The 26,452-nt window shown below is 39.6% G+C and overlaps 1 protein-coding gene across 1 annotated transcript in view; it reads left to right on the top strand.

Moving 5' to 3' along the window:
- ube2e3 (ubiquitin-conjugating enzyme E2E 3 (UBC4/5 homolog, yeast)) overlaps nucleotides 1-25,604 on the top strand; it is an 82,161-nt gene extending 56,557 nt beyond the window's left edge. The window contains exons 4-6 of the mRNA XM_046845209.1: nucleotides 1,909-2,041; nucleotides 13,954-14,101; nucleotides 24,787-25,604. Of these exons, the coding sequence (XP_046701165.1) occupies nucleotides 1,909-2,041; nucleotides 13,954-14,101; nucleotides 24,787-24,884 (379 nt within the window). The 3' untranslated portion in view covers nucleotides 24,885-25,604. The remainder of the gene's footprint in view (nucleotides 1-1,908; nucleotides 2,042-13,953; nucleotides 14,102-24,786) is intronic.
- Nucleotides 25,605-26,452: the final 848 nt, after the last annotated feature.

Consider the following 26,452-nt stretch of genomic DNA (forward strand, 5'->3'; position numbering starts at 1 on the left):
TCAGGTCAGGACTCTGACTAGGTCACTTTACTATATAGAGTTTTTTGTTCAGTTGTTCAGTTTTTTGGCGGCTTGAAGTTTGTGAAACCGGGAAAAACCCAGGAAAAATCCATAAATTAGCTGCTTCATTGTTTAAGCCGCGGGGTTCAAAGAGTGGGAAAAAGTAGCGAGTTATAGTCCGGAAAATACGGTATATAGCGCATTTAAAATGTACTGTAAACAGTTTGCTGTTACTTTCCACTAAGACATCTAAATGTGTTCCAGCATGACATTACCCCTTGTTACAAAGTGAGCTCTATGAAGATATGGTGTTGATGTTGGAGTGAAATAACTCCAGTGTCCTGCACAAAGGCCTGGCCTCAATTGCACTGAACACATTGGGATGTGGGAGTGTGGGAGGTGGTAACTCAGTGGCATTGGACCTTGAATTTCAGAAGAATCAGACTAGAAACACGTTAAATTATCTGCTAGTGCAGTAAGATCATAATACTTGGTAAAATTTCTTGAAATAAGAAAACATACACTTATACACTTATTCCAAAAAAAGTCAATTTCGTCTAATATATATATATATATATATATATATATATATATATATATATATATATATATATATATATATATATTTATTTTTTTTTTTTAAGAGTTTGCTTTTCTTCATTTGTGTGAACAGAACAAGAATATGAATTCCTCTTAATTTAAGAAGTCATCATTATATCCAAGTCATAAGTGTGATTACTGAGCATTTGTATACTGGGCAGCTTTAAAACCAGTTATTACAGCTAAAATAAAGTCATAAAATATATACAAGCCCTCAATGATGTCTCTGATGGCTCAATTTCTGGTACATAACTAACTTTAAGTTTTACTATCCAAGAAAAAAGATAAATGATCTTAGAACAATCATCATAATCTCACACAATCCGATCGTGCATATTTTATTCGTAAAATAAGTTCAATTAGATTTTTATGGCTAGAAATAACATTGAAAGTCTACTAGATGAGGAGTTTTTGCAGTGCAGTAATGAAAATCTGAAACTCCTGACAGATTGGCCGGTATCCAGGGAAGGCCAGTATGAGGTTATTCCTTTTTGTGAGCCTTACATCTGTATTGTGAACCAGCTCCAGTAATAACAAGATGTTCTGACAGGTTAGCATGTTGGGAGAGTTAAGAATAGTGTGAAGAAGCAAAACTAAACATCACAGTGAGTGATAGTTTTAAGGTCTTTAAATGACAAGATGTTGTATTACAGCCTGAGATAACAGCTGCAGTTATTTCCTTGTCAGACAGAAGAAAATATGTATGAGATTAGGGCAATCAGAAAATATTCATGAATCTGTCATTTAAAAATCACACCAAGAATCTTATCCGTTTGTGCCTCGAGTGTGGATGATGATTGAGAAGTGTGGCATAAAGAAGCTCTTCAGTTCTTTGTGAAAACGTTCTATTCAGGGCAGAAAGAAACCTCAGACAGTGTGATATATTTTAAAAGATGAGACGTGGAGAGAGGAGAAGGAGATCCACTATATGAAAATGTGTCCTCATTCAACCACAGGGTTCGTTAGTAAAGTCAGGTACTGATGGAGGGTGTGGAGGTCTGGGGTGTAGTCAGTGTTTCAATTTATTCAGGGATCAGTCCAAAGCTCTATAGCATGAGATTTTCCACTCCAATCCATGTAAAGCATATAATGAACCACAGGCTGGAACAGGTTTTTGTCTCCTAATTAAAGTGTAGGGTGAATTTAATGCAACTGTATCCATAGACATCCTGTACAATTGTGTTCCTCCAACTTTGTGGTAATAGTTTGAGAAGGAACCACAAATGGCTGGAATTATTTATGTTTTAGTCCCATGAGAAGTTGATTGAGAACTAGATTGAAAATAATCTTGTTGCCCTGTGATTGCAGTGCGGGACCCAAAGGAGATAACATCTATGAGTGGAGGTCCACCATTCTGGGTCCTCCAGGCTCCGTCTACGAGGGTGGAGTGTTCTTTCTGGACATCACCTTCTCCTCAGACTACCCTTTCAAGCCTCCAAAGGTAAACATGTTATAATTATCTTCACTTTGTCATGGGTTCAGTTGGTAGTAGTGTTGTGGTCAAATATTATCAATAGCAATTAATCCATTAACAAAATTAAAACACCAAGTAAAGGAATAAACTATGTTCAGGATCCAGGGTTGGTGTCAAAGACATTATTCAGCAAAAACAAAGCCAGGCAGTTTCCTGAAAGTGCAGTAAATGCAAGTTTTTTAGAAAGACCGTATAAAAGGGTTGATAAAATACAGGCGCATCTTAATAAACTAGAATATTGCCAACTGTCAAGTCAGCAGTCTTCCCCCATGATTGTGTAGCCTGAACCAGAGACGCCATTTAAAAGCTCAGAAACCTTTGCAGGTGTTTTGAGTTAATGAGCTGATTAGATAGCGTGATAGTGTGACACCACGAGTCTCCAATATTGAACTTTTTCACAATATTCTAATTTTCTGAGAGAATAAACACTTGAAATATATCAGTCTGTGTGATGAATCTAAATAATATACGAGTTCCACTTTTTGTATAGAATTACTAAAATAAATCAACTTTTTAATGATATTCAAATTTATTGAGATGCACCTGTATATGTTTGACCAATCAAGCTTCACTAAAGTGGTTCTTGGTCAGCAAAAAGAAGTGCACAGTCTGCAGCTGAAAGTAAAATGTACTCTAGGCTTCCAAGAACTAAAAGTGTAGGAATTAAAATCAGGCCTTCGGTGGAAATGTGACTGGTGTGACAATTTTTCCCATGTAAAGACATTTCCTGAGTATCTAAAACAAAAAGAAAAGGCTCCTGTGATGGAAAACATTGTTATAGATTCTGTAGTAGAAACAGGTCCGAAGTTCTTGAGATCCTAAAGATCTTTTGTAGAGGAACCTTTAATGAAAGGCTCTAAAGTTCTAAACATTTTTAAAGGCTTCACCACGTTTCTGTGGTGAAAATGTGTCTCTTAAGCTCTTCTGGTGTAAACATGACTATAATTCCTGAGTTCCTGAAAAGGTTCCTGTTGTGAACACATGCCTATGGTGCTTTTGGTGCCAGCATGCATGTAATTTCTGAGCTGGTTAAAGCGTCTTTAATGTGCGCATACCTGTAATTCCTATGTTCTTGAAAAGGTTTCTGTAGTGGAAACATGCCTTTTGGTGTTTTTGGTGTAAGCATGCCTTTAATTCTTGAGTTCCTAAAATGGTTCATTTTCTTTTTTACTTTTGAAAAATGTCTTTGTTGTAGACATGTCTGAAGCTCTTAAGTTCCTGGAAACGTTCCTGCAGTGAAAACCTACTTAAAGTGCCTTTAATGTTGACATAAATATAACTTCTCAAAAAAGGCTCTTGTGGCAGAAGGTGTTTTTCGTGTTAGTATGTCTATCATTCCTTAGTTCCTGAAAAGTTTCCCTTAGTGGAAACATGCTTTTGGTGTTTTTGATTGTGACAGAGTGAACTGTCCCTATGGTCAGCATGATGCTACACACACACACACACACACACACACACACACACACACACACACACACACACACACATTACACTTTCAATTCTCTACCACATTGATGTAAGCATGTCTATCATTCTTAAGTTACTGAAATGGTTCCTGCAGTGCTAGTGGAAACATGCTTTTGGTGGATTAGGTGTATGTAAGCATATAATGTTGAGTTCCTGAAAAGGTTATTGTGTAGGGAACATGCCTAACGTGGGTTTGGTGTAAGCATGCATGTTAATCCTGAGGTTCCTGCGAAGGTTTGTGTGGTGGAAACATGCTTTTGTTTTGTTTTTTGGTGCATGCATGCTTGTAAATTTTCAGTTCCTGAAACGGTGATAGTTGAAGCATGCCTTTGATGATACCTGATTTCCTGAAAAGGTTTCTGTGGGGGAACATGCCATTGGTACCTTTTGTTGTAAGCATGTCTATGATACCTGAGTTCCTGAGAAGATTCCTCTGGTGGAAACGTCCTTATATTGTTAAAGTAAGCACGCCTATAAGTCCTGATTTCCTGAGAGGGGTTTCTGTAGTGGAAACTTCCTTATAGTCTGGTGGTCAAAAAGTGCCTTATGTTCCTAACATTTTGAAAAGGTTCTAGTATTGGAAATATGTCTATATTTCCTGTAGTGTAAACATGAAGTTCCTCACTACCTGAAAAGTGCTTGTAGATCTTCTCACTCATCTTTTATGCTGTGTTCCACCTGCAGTTCCTCCACTTTAACCATCGAGATCTTGTGTGTTGTACAAGTGTACGATTATCTTTAACATTCTGTCATTCTGCCTCAACTCCAGTAGAGTGGATATTGTTGAACACACACAGTGAAGCTCCGAGTCTGATTGAAGTGTCATATGTTAAAAGTTTGTCAGTGTTTAAGGAGATACAGTTTTAATGATAAACAGAGCACATTCTCACGTTCTACTCAATTTCTCTGATCTGAAACAGAACATCGTAAATGGCGCATTCTCTTGGTTCCTGACAGCTGATATTGCTCATATTGTGGTCCACTAATGCGTTTTCGTCTTGCACATTGTGGCTGGATGAAGGGCTCATGAGAAAATGGGCAGAAATGTGAGAAAAACAAGATTTTTTTTCACAGAGAGAAATCCCTGGAAGTCGGCAGCCTGTTCTCCCAGAGCCTAGCAGAAAGAGGCTCATGGGAGCTTGAGGCTGGGAGTGAGGCTTGATGCTGTTAGAAGAATCTCAGGAGCATTGATTTTTTTTTAAATCCTGCCTCTCTGTGTTGATTTACTATGTTGCTCTTCCTTTGCTTTGTCTTCCTGTTCATTTCTCGTCTTGTACTTTTACTGTGTATTTCTGATTGTATCCCTCTTTTTTTTCCTTTTTATTATTGAGGTTTTTTGCTGCAGATTAATTGAGATAATTTCCTCTCTCTCTCTTTCTCTCTCTCTCTCTCTCTCTCTCTCTCTCAGAAAATTTGTCTCTGCCTGCTAAATGAACAGTGCGATTGTGTTTTTTAACAGTCTTGAAAAAGTCACCAAACTGACCCACAAAGAAATTACTTTGAATAATAAGTGTTTACTGGTTTCTTCCCTAAGTTAAGTCGCTGGGTTATTGATCAGGAGGTCGGGGGTTTAAGCCCCGGTATCGCCAAGCTGCCAGTCTTGCGCCCTTAAGCAAGGATCTTAACCCTCTGTGCCATATCATGGCTGACTGCTCATTGACCTCAGCTTTAGAGTGGGCTGGGATATGTGAAGAACTGCTGTAATGTATATGTGACAAATAAAGTCTATTCTATACTATATTTTCCAATGTCATTAATGATGAGAATTTTATGAAAGAGCTGTCTCCCCATAAAGAAAATCTCCCTTGGCTAAGCACTTGGTGTCTTTCAGGGGAATGGTTTTCATGGTTCTAAATGAAGGTCTGGATGAACTAAATGTGGTCTTTAGTTTAGGATTGAGGGCTTTGATTACAACATTTTTGTTTCCACAGTCACTGAAATTAAATGTTTTAAAAGTGGTCAAATAGGGCACCTTGTCCATGCCTATCCTGAAAGACAGAGTGACCCCGGTGTTTCCAAGCGACCGGGGCAAGACGCAGCTGAGCTTGCCGCTACACCAGGGCCTAGAGAGGGCGAGCCCCAAGTATAGACTGCAGCCCAGATCTCCATTAGTGACATATCCACCCCAGAGAAACCCTGCTCGGCTGAACCAGGCCCGGAAAGCCCTCCTCAGCTGAACCGGGCCAGGAGAAGGACTATGAAATCTAAAAAAAATCACAGTGGACTCCAAGGCAGTGCTGCAGCTGCATGTACTGTCAGGGGCAGACACAGGGATGCAGAGCTGTCGCCAGGAGACAGCGGTCACTATGCAAGGGGACAGTGGAGACATGGGGATGGAATATGAGCCCCTGTTCAAAGTACCAACAAAGGGAAAGAAACGAGTTAAAAGGACATGAAAAAAAAACAGGCGAAGAAAGATTTGAAAATAGATGAAGTTGAATCAGACAATGAAGATTGCAAGTCAGACTTAGTGTTCAACTAAGAATCTTAGGAAGAACTGCTAAATGTTGTTTATAGTGCTGATAACATAAAGAGATTTTAAGAACCACCAAGTGGCATTAAAGTTTTAGAATGTTGAACAGTTTTTCCCAGACCACAAACAGTTTGTTATTAATGCCAAGCAATTTAGAAGAGACAGTGTTTTTTATCAATCAAGAACTCTTTCAGACTAAATAAACTGATAATGAAGGTCAATAGGGAGAATTCAGATGAAGACTGATGAATTATATGGTGTATTTTACTTTGAGTTTTTTTGTGTTATTTATACATTCCACTCACGCTTTAAAAGCGCTACGGAGATGGATGCTCCTTCCAAGTTCTTCTTCAGTTTAAAACAAAAAGATTGGACAGAAAAGATTCATGCATGCGGTGTGGGGACAGAATCAGGGGATCTCTTGTCAGAGCCTACTGAAATATTTGAAGCTGTATAGCAGTGAGAGGTCAGAAGCACAGGTAGTGGAGGAGAGCTTCCTCAAGGACCTGCCTAAGCTCTCAGAGTCAGTGAACAGGGATTTGGACAGGGAGCTGACAATGGCTGAGCTTCAGAAAGTTTAGAGGCATGGAGAGCAGGCTGGCGCCAGGTATAGATGGTCTCCCTGCCAAGATTTTTCAAGGATTTCTGGGCGGTAATAGGGCAGCATGTGCTGGAGGTTCTACAGGACAGTGTAAAAGGAGGTCAGCTACTGATGAGCTGCAGAAGATCTGTCCTGACCCTGCCAAAAAAAAACGACATGACCCACCTGAAAAACTGGCGCCCGGCTACTGTGCACTGACTGCAGGCTGCTGTCAAAAGCATTAGACAAAGGTGATAGAGCAGATTATACCCCATGACGTACGGTGTGCCTGGCAGGTTGATTTTTTATATCGTATATCTACATTTTTGACGTCTCCAGGCTATTAGACTTAAAGACTGGTCTAATTTTTCTAGACAAGAAATGGCTTTTGACTGGGTTTAATATCTATGATCAGGTTCACTGTCTAGAATGCTGTACACTCTAGCTATTGAACCTCTGCACTGGATTCTGCAGAGTGTCCTCCATTTGCCCAAGAAGGAAGGGGCCTTTCGCCTCCAGTTCATCCAGAGACTCCTAACTGGGCCCAGGAACCTGGGATAGAGAACAGCAGAGCTGGGGCTGGACAAAGGTTAAGAAATAAGTGCTGCGTAACACTACACTCGCTACTGGAAAAGCTCCTGATCTACTAGAGTTGTCTGGACCTTTCTAGTGCAATCATCCTAACACTTTCCAGAGCTCTGATCTCTTTAAAGATCGTCACACCCCGGGAGCTGATGAGCATTGCAGGGACAGACCGGTCACGAGGGGAAAACCTGGCAGCACATATGGGGCTCCGGGCCTTGCGCATTGTCAACCAGCTCCTACACCGCTGGTGGTCTACCCTAACAGCAGAGGAGCATGCTCAGCTAAAGGACTACTGAACAACTGAATAATTTTCAGATTTACACTGAATCTAGGAGACCCAAATCTCTTCCTGCATGACAGTGCACCTGTACATAAAGGTAAACCCCATGGTGTGTTTAGGTTGGAGTGGAAGTGCTTGCACAGAGTCTTGACTTCAACCCCACTGAACACCTTTGGGATAAAATGGAATAAAGGGCCATGAAGTTACTGAGCAACTCAAGAAGTTTGAAGATGGATTTGGACTGTTATTAATAGCAACAGTCTACTACAATGGCTCAGGAAAAAATTATGCACTTAAGGGCTTATCATTGCACCCCTTAACAATAATGGAACTGGAATAAATAGATATTTAGTGCCACATAGACTTTTAAGTCTGGTTCCTCTCAAGGTTTCTTCCCCATGCCACCTCAGGAAGTTTTTTCGGTGCCACAGTTCCACTGGCCATTCAATTATTGGAATAAATTTATAGATATTAAACGTATACATTTCAGCTTTATAACCTCTTTATGTTTGTATGTCCATTGTTGCCCAAAGGTATGCACAACACATAGAACTGAATGAATTAGAATGTTCCAAAAACACATACTGTAGCACATACTGTTTTAGAGATGTTCCAAACATAATGGCCTAAATGCAAATATTTTGTTTGTTAATGAATACAATATAGTTATAGGCGAATTGCTATGATATATAAACAACCAAACACTGTGTTCTGTGATTGAAGCTTCTAGGTCGTAAGAGTAATTTGGTTTAATTCTTTATGTAAAATGAGAGTTTATGTAACATGAAGCAAAGTTCCACCAAAGATGTTCTGGGTTTCATTCAACTTTCCACATAACACAACTCCCTCAGGTTTGGTGTTGGATCATATGTGGAAATGAAGGCTTGTGTTTTTACCATCAAGCACTAGTGTTTGATTGTTTTTCTTAATTAGCAAACTTTGTTGCTGGGTTTTTTGTATTGTGAACCTGATTATAATGATGAGGAGATGCAGCAGATGCAGAAGGACAGGAGCCAGAGGGTACGACAGCCTGAAGATACAGCTGCCAGGTTGTAAACAGACAGGAGGGTGGAGGTGATTGTTTGTGAATTATCATCTCTCTGTAGCTCAGATGTGCATCTGTTTTTTTTTGTTGTTGTTTTTCCATTAACTCCACCCACACAATTTGGTGCTAGTATTATTTTTAGTAGTATTTTTTTGCAAATGCATGTGCTTCACAGAATCTGTTCATTTTTGACGTTTTTACCACAGAATGGTTACAATTTACAGCCTAAAGATTCATATGGTTACTGTGGAGATGGATTTGGACTATAATTAAAATTAATAGCCTGCTACAATGACAATTTTGCATTAAAGTGTCCATTAGTGAAATTTGATAACCTTAACAATGATGAAACTGCAATGAATGGACATTCTGTGTCACGCAGAGGAGGATGGGTTTCCCTTTTGAGTCTGGTTTCTCTCAAGGTTTCCTCCTCATACCAATTCAGGGAGTTTTATCCTGCCACTGCGATTACTGACTTGCTCATTAGGGACAAAATAGTAGCGACTCATTTTGACTTTATATTTGTAATCTATTTATTTGTATATATTTTTGTTATTATTATTGTAAATCTGGTGAGTAGAGTGGCATGGAAGTAAGATCATGTGGATTGTTCTCCAATGATTATCTTACATGTTGCAAAATGGTTTTGACATTTTCGGAAGTGGAGCTCATTGAAGGTCTTTCTCAACTCTCTTCATCTACGAGTGTTTTTTTTCTTTTCATGCATGCCACTCATAACAAAATACAGCATATTTGTTAAACGTACGCCGCATGTCAAACGTATGTCATTTAAAAAATTGTTTTACACAGAATTTCACATTTGCTCTTTGTTCTAAATTGCTGTCCATGATGAAATTGGAGACATGGAAACACACATAGTCAGAATAGCACCATTAGTCTTCACTTCGTAGTAGCCTCTCATTCTCAGGGGTGAACTGAAAAGGTCTATGTAAGACATGTGTAGAAGATGCCATCACTTTTAAACAGTCAAAATCCCTGCAACCACCAAGGGATTCCAATATGGCTGAAACAGATCTGAATTTTAGGCTGCACACGCATTTAGGCTGCACACACATTCCCTTGCTTAGTGTCGCACGGTTACTAATTGGTAACACGCACACACACACACACACACACACACACATACAGATGATCTATAAATAGCGAGGTAATTACATCGATTCTTGGTGAAGTAACGTTCTTTGCGACTTGTTCCAAAGACACAATGAGCTGTTCTGATTTATGTTATAGATTCACATTAGCATACTGTGTTTTTTTTCTGGTTTTGGCTTTGGTTTGGCCACTATGCCATAAACCCCAGATTGGTGGAGGGCTTCAGTGAGAGTTGTCCTTCTGGAACATTGTCTCATCTCTACACAAAATCTCCAGAGCTCAGTCAGAGTGACCATCAGGTTCTTAGTCACCTTATATATCCATTTCTAGATTTCTGTTTTTACATAAAGGGGTACTGATTGGAGACTAGCGAGAGAAAAAAAATCAATTGTAATGATTGTAAACATTGGTCACAAAACAACTTTAGAAAACTGCAGTATCCATTGCAGTATATTTTCTCAAGGGACAAAACTAAAGAAATAAAACTTGGATATATTTAGCGTAGTCGATGTGCACATTGTACAGAAATACAGATTTACTGTCCTCTGAAAATAACTCAGCATACAGCCATTATTGTCTAAATAACTGACAACAAAAGTGAATACACCCTAAGTCAGGGGTGTCAAACTCGTAATTATATGTGGCCCGCGAGATCATATCAAATGTGTATTAAAGTTGACCCGACAGTATATAGCGCATACACCGCTAATACTACAAATCCCAAAATGCTTTGTTAGTGCGTTAGCGCGTTAGTCGAGACCGCTGAAAAACTCTGTGTACTCAGCGCTGAATTTACCCGGAGATTTACCGACTTTGAAGCTCAGAAATGCAGATTTGAACTGCTCAGAAATCCGTTTGTGGTTGAGGTGTAAAGCGCACCAACCAACCTCCAAATGAAGCTGATTGAACTCCAGTGTAGAGACACGCTCAAGTAAAAGTACGACCCTGTGTGTGCTGCACAGTTTCCATGTTTCCTCCCCGACACACTGCTCCAACTCCGTGCCCAAGCTGCTCAAATCCTCTCTATGTTCGGCAGCACATATCTGTGTGAGCAACTGTTCTCTTCGATAAAGATAAACAAAACACCACTCAAGAGTCTCACTGATGAACACCTTCACTCAATCCTGAGGATTTCCTCAGTTGAGAGCCTAAACCCAGACATGATGCACTTGCATCTAAGAAGAGATACCAGGTATCTGGTTTAAACCAATGTGCACCAGAGTAAATCAGAGTGTAGAAACTGAGCTTGAATGAATGTTGTCTTTATACACTTTTTCTACTCCAAGGCATGAACGGTTAATAGTTGAAAGATTGGCTTTTTTTTATTGAAGAAAATTATTATTATTGGTTGTTTTGTTGTTGGCCTGTGAAAAAGTTTTACATTAAAAAAAGGAATTCGAAAGGCTATAGAGAGAGAGAGAAAGAGAGAGAGAGAGAGAGAGACATGATAAAAAACTAATACCACTGATGTGTGTTTTATTTCAAATTTAATTTCTCATGTGTTTATAATATTAAACTTTGGTGGTTCCAGATTTAATGTTTATGCAAAACTAAAGTTTGTTTTCATATGAAAAGGTCCAACATTTAGACATTTTACACATTTAGAGAGACGGAAAACATGCACAATTGAGTTTGGCCCACGACTTCGTCCCAGTTTTTAATTTTGGCCCACTGTGAATTTGAGTTTGATACCCCTGCCCTAAGTGATAACAGCTGTACACCATGTAAAGCCACATGTCCTATTCATAATGTTCATGTTTTTGACAGAACCATACAAATGTGTGTATCTTGTATTAGAGCGGTTAAAATGTGGTGCTTTGAGTTCAATTCTCTCATACTGACCACTGGATGTTCAACATGGCACCTCATGGCAAAGACTCTCTGAGGATTTAAGAATTAGAACTGTTGCTCTTTTCAAAGATGCTGAGGCTATAAGAAAATTACAGTACAGTGGTCAGGGTCACACAGGTTTTCCAAGAACAGTCCTCGTAAGGGTCCATCAAAGAGTCCTCGTGCTGTGCAGAAGATGCTTTAAAAACAGACGCATCAGTGCTGCCAGCATTGCATTAGAGGTTGCAGAAGTGGAAGGTCTGCTTGTCAGTGCTCAGGACGTACGCCGCACACTACAACAAGTCGGTTTATAGGCCGTGGTCCCAGAAAGAAGCCTCTTCTTAAGCTGCCGAAAGAAGAGAAGAAAGCCTGGATTACTGGAACCATATCTGTGTTCTGATGAGACTAAGATAAACTTGTTTTGCTCAGATGGTGTCCAGCATGTGTGGTGACATCCTGGTGAGGAGTGCCAAGAACATTGTGTCTTGCCTACAGACAAGCATGGTGGTGGTAGCATCATAGTCTGGGGCTTATTCAGTGCTGCTGGTACTGGGGAGCTGCGGTTCATTGAGGGACACATGGACTTCAACATGCCATGTTACATTCTGAAGCAGGCCATGATACCTTCCCTTCAGACAGCAATGTTGCTCAAACTAAATATTGACACTTTAGACACAGTTTTGACATGTTGACTCACTTTTGTTGGTAGCTATTTTGACAATGGCTGTATGTCCAGGTATTTTCAGAGAACAGAAAATCTATACTGCTGCACAATCTGCACATTAACTACTCAAGTTTCATTTCTATAGTATTGTCTTTGAGAAGATATGCTAAAATGTTTGCTAAAGTGTGAGGGGTTTATTTATAAATATAATTGATGATATCCTAAAATCCTTAGTAAATTGTATATTTATGTAAATCTGTTTATATTCCTCTTGTCTTTGCTGTGTCCTGTCTCTCAAACAGAGTTGTGTTTAGTGCCATTGCCTGCTTGGGTATTTTATAGCCACATCATGTGTGTGTGTGTGTTTGGTTTAAAAATATTTTAGGAGACGTCTGTGTTAGGGTGTTTAAGTGTAAGTTTGGGCATGTGGGTATGTTTAAGTAGATGCATAAGCATGCATGGTTTTGCAATGTATTATAAACCTTTATAAAAACTGATAGTTTGCTTCTCCTGCATCCCAGCAGCTTTTTTTTTTCACATCTGCATTAAATCATTGGTGCTGTTATTAAAAGTATTATTAGTTTAGTGTCTTCTTCTTCAATTTTTTTGGTTTCTGTTGTGCTACACACCATGTTAATGAGTTTTGTAAAATGCGTATAGACTTCAGTTTTTAATTTGTTCACACAATTACTCATGTGGTCAGGGTTAACGATAATGGAAATGGGATTAGGTTAAGATACTTATATTTCATTAGATAAATACACTTCATTCACTTTATTTTGTTTTTTTGGTAAATTTTGCCATTTGTTGTGGTGAACTTATTTGCATTTATGGCAGATATTGTGGTTTGAGTGTGAACCTTGGGGTTTATCTGTGTTTGATATTAAACTTTATTCTTTTTGTGGCTGTTTGAAGAACTTTTGCAGGGTTTTATTGGTGATTGTTGAAGTTTGACAATTGTTTATATTTATGGAAATCACTGGTGTGTATTGTTTGATGCTGAACTTTTGCATTCTATATTGTTGGACTGAACTTTGGTGTTTGATGGTGAGCTTCGGTATTTCTTGGCATTGGTGGTGAATATAGGTGCTTGTTTGTTGGTGATTATGAACTCTGTGGCTGGATGGCATTTGGTTGTGAGACCATTGTCAATGTGTGAGACCATGTCAATGTTGGAGACCATTGACATCTTGTTGGTGGTTGCTGGAGAACATTGTGGTTTGATGGTGTTTGATGGTGAGTGTTGGTGTTTCCTGGAATTAATGGTGGATTTTGGTGCTTGTTGGCTCACGATGGTGAACGTCAATGTTCTTGGTGAAAAGTCTGTCGAAGATTAATGTTATATTATTTGTTTGGTGACATTTCAGAATAAATGTGTTTGGAGAATTTAGAAAACTAAAGAAACAAGGTAGAAAAACAAAAATGGATGTGTTTGTGTTTTAATATCATTGAGAATATTGATGTTTGGTTGTATACAGAGGTGACAGTGACTTCTGATATGCTAAAGATATATATTTTGCTTACTATATTTAGTATATGTTTATGATATTTTTCTACATTTTAGTTGTGAGTTCTCTGTTTGCACTGTGGAACGAGGTTCTAAGGAAAACATTAACTTCATTTCATCACAATTATGTAATAAATATGTTTTACAATGAAAAGCTTAAGCCAATGGTAGAAATGTCTGGCACATGACTGTACCATGGAGAGTGCTTTGCAGATCATTGGTGATGTTTAACATCACTACATGATGATGAAAGATGTTTTCTGGTGTATGGTGGAGGAAGCGAGTGTGTTTTATTTCCCTGAACATGTTGTTTCCTTGTCTTTCTGATCACTCAGGTGACGTTCCGTACACGGATCTACCACTGCAACATTAACAGTCAGGGAGTGATCTGTCTGGATATTCTGAAGGACAACTGGAGTCCAGCGCTCACCATCTCCAAGGTCCTGCTGTCCATCTGCTCACTGCTGACGGATTGTAACCCTGGTGAGTCCAGCAGCATGTTATTACCGGATCACTAGAACACAGGCACGAGGACGTGCTGTTGGTGTAAACACCATACCGACATCCAGTCATGCAGCAAAATGCAGCAAATATGTGAAACATGTACACTGAAATATTTTTATTTTTTAAACAAGCACACTAATCTGCTTTTTTGGGTGGACAGAGATGGAGCTCAAAAACCCAATGAGGATATCAGGCTCCTAAAGATTTGAATGTATCATTATATGCAAATAATTCAGCATTATGATACAGTGCACCACATGTTTAAAGCTAAAACACAGCTAATGTGTGTCTCAGTATGCAGTGCACTTGCAGCTTGATATTTACTCACTATTTTAGATATGTTCATGACATCATCATTTAGTCTAATAGAGCAGCGGTCCCCAACCTTTTTTTGCGCCACAGATCGGTTTAATGTCGACAATATTTTCACGGATTTTCTATTGTATGGGATAAGGATAAATACAAAAAAAATAAAATGATACAACCGGCATAAAAACTGGTATTTTCTAAATATAATAATAAACGTGAATCTACTGTGTTGTTTTTTGTTCATTTTGCTCGCTTGGGGGTTTCAATTTAGCGGTAATGTATTATGTGTTAGCGGCCAGAGCAGCCCCTTTAAGAAGGTAGCGGATGGAGGTAAGACATGTGACCGAGGCATCATGACATGCATCAAGAGTGAGTCATAGAGTCATGTTATGTTATGTCAAGTTATGTATCCTTTCTGTGCGGCACAGTACCAATTGACCCACAGACCGGTGCCGGTCCACGGCCCGGGGGTTGGGGACCACTGTTATACAGGATTTCCTGGCAAATTACTAACCATAATTTACCACAACAAGGAAAAACCTATAAATCTCTTTTTATAGTGATTTATAGGTTTTTCCTTGTTGTGGTAAATTATAACCACAAATTTTATGGTTCTGTCAAGCAGACAAAAACATGAACATGATGAATATGGTTCATGCATGAACATCATGTATGTTACATTCTTCCACCAAAGAATGTAACATACATGACGTTCACGTATGAAACGTAATGTGATATGTAGAATGTGATACAGTATATGCGGGGCATCACTTAAAATGATTGGGAAATGATGGAGTTTCCAGAGTGGTCATTTACCTGACAAGCATTAACAAGCAAACCGACTTGTTGCAGTGTGTGGTGTACAGTCTGAGCACTGACAAGCAGAACTTCTGCTTCTGCAACCTCTAAAGCAAAGCTGCAGCACTCATAGGTCTGTTTTTTGAAGCAGCTTCTGCACCTGACACACAGCACACAGGACTGAACTTCTTTGATAGACCCTTGTGAGGTCTGTTCCGAGTGGAACCCTCTGGAAAACCTCTGTATGACCCTGGCCACTGTACTGAAACTCAGTTTCAGGGTGTTACCGATCTTCTTATAGCCCGACCATCTTTGAGGAGATCAACAATTCTAATTCTCAAATCCTCAGAGAGTCTTTGCCGTGTGGTGCCATATTAAACATCCAGTGGTCAGTATGAGGGAATTGTACTCAAAGCACCAAATTTAGCTGTGCTAATACAAGATACACAAATGTTATGGTCCTGTCAAGCAGACAAAAACATGAACATGATGAATAGAACATGTGGCTTTGCTTGGTTACACCACGTACAGTACAGCTGTTATCACTTAGGGTGCTCTCTTTTTTTTTGTCAGCAAACATTTTAACAATAATGGCTGTATGTTGCTAAAATGTGAGGGGTATACTTACTTTTGTAAGATACTGTACACATATATAACAGTGAATGACCTTCATTGAGAAAGAATGACATTTTTTAAAGAGAAAAAAACTAGAAAGAAACTTTCCCTTCCTTCAGCAAAAGCAGTGGTGGAAGAAGTACAACATTCCTGTAGATGAGTAAAACTACTAAACTAATAATATATGAATAAATTTGATATATGACTTTTAATACATGGCTCAAAGTAAAACTCTTTGTAGATAATGGATGCAGTTCAGAGTTTCATTCTCTGGCACATCAGACATTAATAGGAGAGTTTTCTATCGTTGCAGACACAGTGAGAGAACCTATACTCCACACACACTCTAAGCAGAATCGTGGGGTTACATGTGTGCTTTTTATCACAGCATTTTACACTGCTCATGGATGTACAAGTAGTGAGGAATAAAGTGTAGTTCAGTAAAATGTAAGTTATTACACTGTGCTGTAATATATAAGTGAAATATACCGTGTGTGTGTGTGTGTGTGTGTGTGTGTGTGTGTGTGGGTATAAAGTAAAATATAGTCAAATGTGTAAATGAGTAGAATTCAAACACTCTGATAAAGGACAAAAGTGTGTGGACACCCGAGCAAAAGATTTGTATGTGTTTTTTGTGCATCCTATACCACATGTTGTCCCCATTTGCTGTTTTAAAACCTCCACTCTTCTGGGAAGATGCTCCACTAGATTTTGGAGTGTGCTTGTGGAGCTTAGTAAAGTCGGGTGCTGATGTAGGTGAGGTGAGGAGGCCTGGGGTGCAGTCAGCGTTCACATTTATCCCAATGATGTTCAATAAGGTTGAGGTCAGAGCTCAATAGCAGGAGATCTTACACTGCAACCCATGTTAACCATATCTTCATGGAGCTGGCTTTGTGCACAGGAGTATTGTCATGCTGGAACAGATTTGGGTCTCCTAATCTTTAAAATGAATGGAGAATTTAATGCAACCTCATCCAAAAAACGTCTTATACAATTGTGTGCCTCCACTTTTGTGGTAGGAGTTTGAGGAAAAACCACACAAGGGTGTCATACATACTGTGCATTTGAAAAAAATATGCTAAAAATGCTTCCATGTCTGAGTAAACTCTATGCTTAATTACACTTCTGGGTTGACTGGTTGGGAGTCACAATGACTTCAGCCTCATCTCCATATTAAATACTTTCAGTAGAAAATTTAGGTCACTTTGAAAGATATCAGGGTGCGAACAGTAAAGCGCTTTTCTCTTTAAAGATAAAGTCATTATTAGCAGGTAAGCATTAGCAGGACCTTGACAGGAAGTGTTTCGTTTGGCCTGATTTATCACCACTTCTGTGTGATCTAATTTCAGACACGGGCTCAACTCCGAGCGATCAGTAACTAAAACAGCAGACAAAATCTCAATGTGCATTTGGCCTTGAGGCTCCAATTTCAGATCCCATGTTAAGGGTGTGTGTGTGTGTATGCTGTGTGTGAGTTTGTCTTGTTTAAATGTATGAGTGTTTATTATGTTTGTTTGTTGTGAATGCAAATGCTGTGTGTGTGTGTGTGTGTGTACAGTAGGCTTTGTGTGTGCTCTGTGTGTATGCTGTTTGAGTATATCTTCTATGCATGTAGCTGTGTTTGTGTATGTTATGTGTACGTATGCTGTGTGTGCTCTGTGTTCATATGTATTCTGTGCATGTGTGTGTATGTAGTTTAGTTGTGTGTGTGTGTGTGTGTGTGTGTGTGTGTGTGTGTGTGTGTGTGTGCATGTTTTTAATGTGTGTATATGCTGTGTGTATGTCAACAATGTATTTATGTATATATATATGCTGGATTTACGCTATTTGTGTATGCTATGAGTGTGTGTTTCATCACTTTGTAGCTGCTCTGTGCTTTGGCTTTGAGTGTAGGTCATGTTATTTTGCTGCATCAGTTCTAGATACACAGCTGTGTTTTGATGTTATACACACATCCAATCAAACCCGTCCACGCATTTTAGAGCTTCTATAATGTTTATATTGAACCTATGGGAGTGGGGGGGGAATCATCATCTTATTATTATTCAGCCCAATGAGGAAGTCAGTAATTTAATGTGGGTGTGTAGTTTGATGGAATGCTGGAACAGTAGTTACGTTATCAACTATAAAGCACTAAACATGATGCATTAGTACAGACTGTGGAAAATAAGACAGAAGAGAACGTCCCTGAGAGTGAAAGTTCTCGCTCTCTTGTTGCATATTGTATAATGGCTTCCGTGGACGTTTCCCCTCCAGACCACCAGAGTGCACCACTGGTCCTTTGGCATGGCTAATTTGGACTATTAGCAAACTCACTTTTGAATTTTTTCTTTTGTTGTATGTGCCATTCCACTGTTTTTTTTTGTTTTGTTTTCTAAAACAGTAATTAAGTTTAGAATGTTAATTGTTTCTTTGTCAAAGCATTAACTTAGTAACTGAAGGTATTCAAGGTTCTTTGTGAGTTACGTTTTTTATTTATTCCTACAAAAGCCATGCGTAGCTTTTGGATCAGTCTCTGCTGCATTCATTCCTTTTTTGATTTAATCCTGAAAACAAAAAAACAAAAAAATGGCTTATTTATTCATTCTGAGCACACAAGAAAAAGAAAATTACGTATTAATAATTTTTTAAAATATTTGTTTAATTTTACAAAGTGTAGTAATCAAACTCTCACAAAATCTAATAGGATCAAGTGCACAATATTTCCAATTGAACATCCCGATCCTAACCTGGAATTCATAAGGAATTTCAAACTTTTCTTTGGAAGAAATATTAGGAAGAAGTTTTTTTCTAACTCTTGTACAAATGATAAATAATATGATATTTACCACATTTTTATTTGTCATTTGGCAGATGCCCTTATCCAGAAGTGACTTACATTTATTTTAGTTATACATCTGTGCAATTAGTGGTTAAGGGCCTTGCTTAAGGACCCATCTGTGGCAGCTTAGTGGTACTGGGCTTTAAACCCAAGTCCAACATCTTATCCACTGAGCTACCTCCTCCCAAACTTCTCAAACAAGAGCAAATTGTTCAGAGATTGCAGACAATCCAGTAGAACAGGATATGGGGTGGGGCAGGGTAGGATGTAGGGACGAGGCTGTCCTGCAACGATTGTCTGAAGACTTTAGTATAACATTGTATACATGTGCATGGTATAACACCGTAAGAAGAGGACATGTGTTGGACTCGCATTTCCTGTCATTCTCTTGTTGGTATTGAAAAGCATAACAAGAGCACATAGTGATCCATATGAACTTCTCGGAGTGAAGCCGGAATGCTGGATGGAGCCATTGATTGATTATACTCTCATGGTTGATCAGATATTTCACATCCGGGTTGTTTAGGAGCACCACAAACCCAAATAACTAAACAAAAAAAAATATATGGCAGAGAAATTTAAAAAAAGGTGAAATGTAAATATTTCACATTTTAAACATAGTTTTTAAATCTAGTTGTTTCATAATTGTTTGTTCTATCTTTTATTGATTTTTTTTTTTTTTATATAAACTGTGCTAAAATCTTGTAGGCTGATGGTATTTTAAGTTTGTAATCTAGTGAACCAGTGTTGATTTATTTATTGATAAAGACTCTAAACCACTTTTGCATGTCGCTCTGGATAAGGGCGTATATAATTGCCGTAAATGTAAATCTTTTAATTATTAAAACAAACAAGCGAACAAACAAACAAAAAAAAAAACAATGAACACAAATTACATGGACCTTTTTTTTCTTAATGATCAAGTGCCCTTGCCGTTCCCAAACTTATCCTACCCTTTGTTGTTCTGCTTTAGTTTTTCCCCCCTTCAGTGTTTATTTAGTTGTAATTTTCTTTGGATTCACTTTAGGACAGAAAGTTTGTGAGTTCTCATAACAAAGCCATCATGATGCTGTGTGAAGTGTTTAAATGCAAGCTGACTGTGTGCTTTGCTAATTCATTATTTCTTGATAGATTTTTTTTTTTTTGTTTCCATTCCGTTTTGTTTTTGAGAATATATTACAAATATGAGAATATATGTACCAACAAATATTTATAGCAGATAACAAACTGCTGCTGCTGTTTTAGAAAGAAAAAAAAATCCATTTTGATATAAACTATATAATATACACAGAGCAGTTATACGATTATAACCACCTGCCTAATACTGTGTTGGTCCCCCTTTTGCTGCCGAAACATTTCTGACTTATCGAACATTACAGCATTCAACTTCTTTAACAATTTGAGCTTCAGGAGCTCGTCTGTTGGATCGGACCGCACGGTCCAGCCTTCACTCTCCACGTGCATCAATGGGCCTCGGCCGCTCATGACCCTGTTGCCGGTTCACCACTGTTCTTTCCTTGGAGCACTTTTGATAGATTCTAACCACTGCAGACCAGGAACATCCTACAAGAGCTACAGTTTTGGAGATGCTCTGACCCAGTCATCTAGACATCACAATTTGGGCCTCATCAAACTCGCTCAAATCCTCATGCTTGCCCATTTTTCCTGCTTCTATCACGTCAACTTTGAGGACAAAATGTTCACTTGCTGCCTCATATATCCCATTCACTAACAGGTGCCATCATGGAGAGGTAATCAGTGTTATTCACTTCACTGCTCATTATGTTATGTTAGAGCAAGATATTCAGAGATTGCAGACAATCTAATATAATGTGGGGGTTGGGTCGGGTGGGCTGGGTTGTGGGGTTGTTCTGCACTTATTATTGTTTTAGATTGTCTAAACATTTATACTTCTCTACAAGTGCAAAGTATAGATTAAAAGATAAAGAACACGTTTATACACACACCTTGTGTCTAGCAGCTTGAAAATTCTGCACAACAACCATAATTATGTGAGAGGAAGTTGCCATGAAGCCACATGAGTGGGATCTTACTGAATATTTGTTTTGGGTGTGTTTTTTGTGTGTATATGTGTGTGAGGCATCAAATACCTGGCGCACACACACCCCATACCACTCCCTGAACTACTCATGTGCAGGTCTAATTGACAACCGCTTATTTGCACTTATGTCATACGATGGCACCAAAGATTTACAGCCAGTATTTTATCGTTCTCTGTTTGCCTTTGTTAATGACCACTTCCTTGATTCTAATTCTTGATTCTAATTCAGATTCTAATTCAGCAATAAAAATCCCTTTGTACTTACATTGTATTGCATTAAAGGGTTCACACCACACCTTTACATTCATGCTTACTTGGTATCACACATGTGGTTAAATACAACTGTGTAGGGTTTTGAAAATAATGCCAGTGCCGTTTTTACTTGCAGCTTAATATTTTACATCAATTCAATTCTAACTTTTTTCTAAATACACTATATGGATAAAAGTTTGTGGACACCTGATCATATTGGTATTTGTTATTTGAACGTTCCAGTCCATTTTCTCTGCTGCATTTGTTGTATAATAACTTCCACTCTTCTGGGAAAGCCTTAGAGGCTGCCACACTCCGAGTCGAGTGATCTCTGACCCTGAAAAGAGCAGGGAGGCCAGAGGACTCATAAGAGTAAAAAATAGCATCCACAATCCATCTGCTGAATGTCTGCTTGTTCGCAGGGAGACCACTCCACGGAGGGCCATGGCAGACTGCTCCGACTTCCTTCACAGTTTTGTTCTGTGGACTTATATGTCCAGTGCTTGTGTCCTAAGCTTCTCCTGGTGTGGGGCCTGAAAAGGAGAAGGGACAAATGCCTCTAGCATAACAGGTTGTGGGACAACCAAGGGTACCTTGGAAAAATGATTTAGTGTAGAGGAAGGCACTGGCCATGCCTGGAGTAAATTCCATGAAAGGAGGGCCCACTCTTGAGAGAGATGTCCAAGAGAAACACAGAATTGACTATGAGGAACCTGAAAGGCACCTTGGTCAATGGCTCAAAGGAAGGCTCCAAGAGGGCCTCCAAGACAATTGCCAAGTCTGAAGCAGGCACTGTAGATCGTACCGGAAGCCTCAGCCTCCAGGTACCATGGAGAAAATGTGTCACCAAGGGGTTCTTATTTAGCACCCCTTGTCTTGAGAGTGCGCCTGCTCCCTCATTTATTTGGCCTCGGATATACACTGCCCTTAAGAGCAACTTCCCCGTGGCCCACAGAAGAATCTGATGTGCCAGCTTGTACAGGAGGCAAGCTCACAGACCCCCCTGGTGGTTGATGTAGGAAAGCACCGAAGTGTTGTCTGTACAGACTAAAACATGGTGGCTTCTGAGGTCTGGAGGGAAAGGCATCATAGCTTGAAGCACGGTCAGCATTTTTAGGCAATTGATATGCCACATCAGATGGGGTCTTTCCCAGAGCAATGCCCTGGGGCAGCTCTAGGGACCTCCTAAAAGGGGGCTAACCCCCTTAAGTCCACTCTGTTGCCGGGCGGAAACTGAGGAGGGTGTTTGCTGGTGCTGGTCGTGCCCTGAAGCACTGAAAGTGGCAGGGTTACCTAACCAGCTCCCTGAGGGTGCCAGGGTGGAACGGGCAACGTATACTGAGGTGCACAGCGACCCTTCCCATTGGAGTCTCCAGGTGGTACTATATCAGGATTTTTTGGCCGAAACTCTTTTATCACTAGCAGGGGGGGGCGTATTTTGAAGGTATTGCAAAGGGGCATTGTGGGCAGCACCGGGGTTTTTAGGGACAATGCAGCACTCAGGGAGAGATAGCTAGCCGGCGTCTCTTCAACCCGGGGCCCGTTACCACATTCTTTTAGTCCAACTATATTAATATATTGCGACACCTTAGGACTGAAGAGTCGGGTCGAATACAGCTTAGCCTAAGACCTGGACACTAGCACTACCTATTATAGATTTCGAAAAAGTACTGGATGAGGGGATGTCTCTGAGGGCTCGCAGACAAAAGGCATGCTTCCGAACCTTGCGACAGAACGCTGGAACCGGCAGGTGAGCAGGGAGAAGGTGACAAGCCCGTCTCCAGACCCATCGACATGCGAGTGCAATCTGCGCAGTCAGCTCCCTCGAGACAACCCCCACCCCGGGCCGGTGAAGCCGCGCTTTCAAATTGCCTGATTATGCACGTCATTTGGAGAGCGGATAGCGCCGCAGCATTTCCAAACCGTTGTTCATGCAGCTCGAGTTCCTGAAGGGGAACTTCCACTCCAACCCATGTAAAGCAATTCACAAATAACTGGCCATTTTTCCTGCATGTTTATCATTTTCAGCTTTTGAGCAATACAATCTCTCACACACACCCACACACACACACACATGCACATATATACAAACACTTAATGTTCAAAGAAATAAACAAGAATCACACCTAAAAAAAAACCTGACCAGGCATAGAAATACGACATTATAACATTATGACAGGTGAAGGGGATAACACTGATTATCTAATGGCACCTGTTAGCGGGTGGGATATATTAGGCAGCAAGTGAAATTTTTTTTCGTAAAGTTGACATTTAAGAAGCAAATAAATGGGCAAGAGAAAGGATTTAAGTGAGTTTGACAAGGACCAAATTATGAAGGCTAGACGACTGGGTCAGAGCATGCAATGGTCAGCATCTATTAAAAGTGGTCCAAAGAAAGATCAGTGATGAACTGATTATAGGGTCATGGGAGGCCAAGGCTCATTGATGCACGTAGGTAGCGAAGGCCGGACCATGTGGTACGATCCAACAGACGAGATCCTGTAGCTCAAACTGCTGAAGAAGTTAATGCTGTTAATGCGTGATGGGTCATGACTGTTTTGGCAGCAAAAGGGGACCAATAAGATATTAGGCAGGGGGTCATAATGTTTAACCTGATTGGTGTATATTGGATAAAAGAGTTGTGTGTGTTGATTGTGATGTTAGTCATAATCCTTATAGTTCATCTCCTAAAACTCCCACTAAACCACAGCCACAACTGCTTAGATACTTCATGTATCTATTAAAGACTAAATTGCTGAAGCTTCTAGAAATGTTAAGGCCTCTTAAGTTCTAGGTATTAAATAAAGTGTGTGATACCAAAGTCAAACTAGAGGCCAAGGTAAATGAAGCTTACATTTGATCCATTTGCTGTTCCATGCGAACATCTGACTCTGGAGTGGAATCACTGGTAAACTAGTTACTATAATGTACTGGGTTATGCATTTATCCTAGTTTGTGTAATGGACAAGACTCAGTTAAGACAGATTAATCTGCCTAGTAATCTATGATAAATCTTCACAGATCCATTTTGTAAACTTTGCAATTATAACCACAAACGGCACTCCGCAGGGGTCTGAGCACCCTTTGGTGCCCAGTTATCACCGAGCTGCAGAGAACAATAAGCGTTTGATTGTGGATCCGTTCCAACCCTCGAAATGTCACATGCAATTTGAAAGCCGATTAGCTGACATCAGGAATGTACAATGTACAAATGCAAAATTTCACTGGGTTTTCAGCTCGATTTTTAGAAACCCATTTATTTAAACATACTCCATTTCTTATGCACAAATCACTCTCAATACTTCAGACGTGCCCTGCAGCTCACAGCTGTTTGAAAAAAACAACGAGCTCCGCCCTGCTCGGATTGATGGCATGTGGTGACCATATTTGCTTACAAACTTCAACATGCTTTTGATCAATAATGAGATTCAGAAATCCTGACCAATTTTGTGAAGAGATGCCAAAATTCCTCCGATTGGTTTGCATGTGACTTTTTTTATTATTATTCTTTTCATTGTGTGCAGTTTATTTCTGTTTGATCTCTAAAATCTCAATTGCTTTGAACAAAAACACAGTTAAAGAACAAGCACATTTGAGCTCATCTGTAAGAACATTATCCCGGTCAGGCTCAGGGTGGATCCATGCATTAGAAAAACCCTGGATTGGGCACCATATAAAGCAATGCTTTAACGAGACATAGACTGGACAATAATCAGAGCGTGCATTGATACAAGAGCTGAAATGTAAATAGAGATTTAATGCACCTGATTCACATATATTGTCTGTCTGTCTCTTTCTCTCTCGTAGCGGACCCTCTGGTGGGAAGCATAGCCACTCAGTATCTGACCAACAGAGCGGAACATGACAGGATAGCTCGACAGTGGACCACGAGATACGCCACATAGATCCTGGCAACCTTCCTCCCCCCCTCCCGCCCACCCATAAGCCTCTGCCCCACCACCACCACCACCGTCATCACCACTTACCCCTTCTGAACCCTCCAAATCTCCTGCAGGAGCGATGGGATACTGAATAGACAACTTAACAATGACGTGCAGCGAATCTTTATAGCCTTTACAATACGGACTTGTGTATATATTTGTCCCTCTGAATCTGCCTTTGTTTTCTTTCACCCGACACAGACTGGGGAAACAGATGAGATCCCGCCAAGCTAAATGCTAACGGTCTAGTTTTTTTTTTTTTTTTCTCCTTTGTAGCTGTAGATTTTAGTTCAGTTTAAATGCCTACTTGCAAGTCTTGCTTCTTTGGGATATAAAAAAAAAATGTATTTTGTGATGTATTAAGGATACCGTTCCTACAAGGTCAACCAAATATTATGGTTCATTTAGTCTAAACCATTATCTGTATGATGTTATTTAAAAAAAATAATGTGGAAAAGCATCTTAGGTGTAGAATATTAAAGACGATGTGATTTCTCTCTGAGCCCCTCCCCTCCCGGAGCCGTTTTTCCCCGTTCTGTGATGACCTTATCTTGTGAATCTGTTCTACCTTTGTCACTTTGTAATGAAGAGAAGCTCATTGACCGTTTTGTAGCTCGGCTGAAATGAGCCACTGATATGTAATATCTCCTCATACATAATAAAAAATATATAACCTGTCCTTTAGCATGGGTGTATGTGTCTACTTTCAGACCGTGTGACCCCACGAGAGCTAAAGACATTGTATACAGTTGCCCTGGATCCCAAATTATAGTTAATTTCAGTTCATTTGTTCAATAAGGCTGCAAAAATTGTTGAAGCAAAACAAACAAAAGACCAAATAGCTCTCAAAACAAGTCTGGGGAAAAAAGGATCAAATCATGTAAAGTTAAAACCCTAAACTCCATTGAACATTCATGGCTAAATCAACCAAAAGACCATGGTTAAACTCAACATAGTGCTTCAGTACCGCTCTAGTGCATGGTGTGCTCAGGATTATGAGCAGTAGTGGCTTTCCTTTCAAATGTAGCACTTTGTGCCATAAGAAAACAGTTCTCACATATCTGCTGACTCCAACATACCTTTGGATGATTTCCAAACAGGATGTATATGATATGGCTTGCTACTTTCCCATGAAACAAAGTGATCCTTGCCTATCAAACTTTAGCTGTTTTAGCTTTTTTTTGCAAAAATCGGTCTACGTTAAGGTCTGGGTATTGACTATTCAAGTCAAACACAATCCTGTTCTTACTTTTCAGCAATTATTCTTGTTTTTTAACCACTGCCTTGGCCTCAATTCTCTAAAGGTTTCCTGCTGAAAATGTCATATTCTATATTAACCCTGATCTGATTTCCAGTCACATCCACACAACATGAGGCTTCCACCACTGTGCTTCATAGTCGAGGTCGATTCACTTAAGTGTTTTTTTCACCAAACGTAGTCACGAGTCCAGGGCAAAAATGTGGTCCATATCAGACTAGACCACTTTTTTCATATTTGCTGTCTTACCAATGTTTTTGAATACGGCTTTGTT

Source organism: Silurus meridionalis, chromosome 3 (assembly GCF_014805685.1).
Source record: "Silurus meridionalis isolate SWU-2019-XX chromosome 3, ASM1480568v1, whole genome shotgun sequence".
Lineage (NCBI taxonomy): Eukaryota > Metazoa > Chordata > Actinopteri > Siluriformes > Siluridae > Silurus > Silurus meridionalis.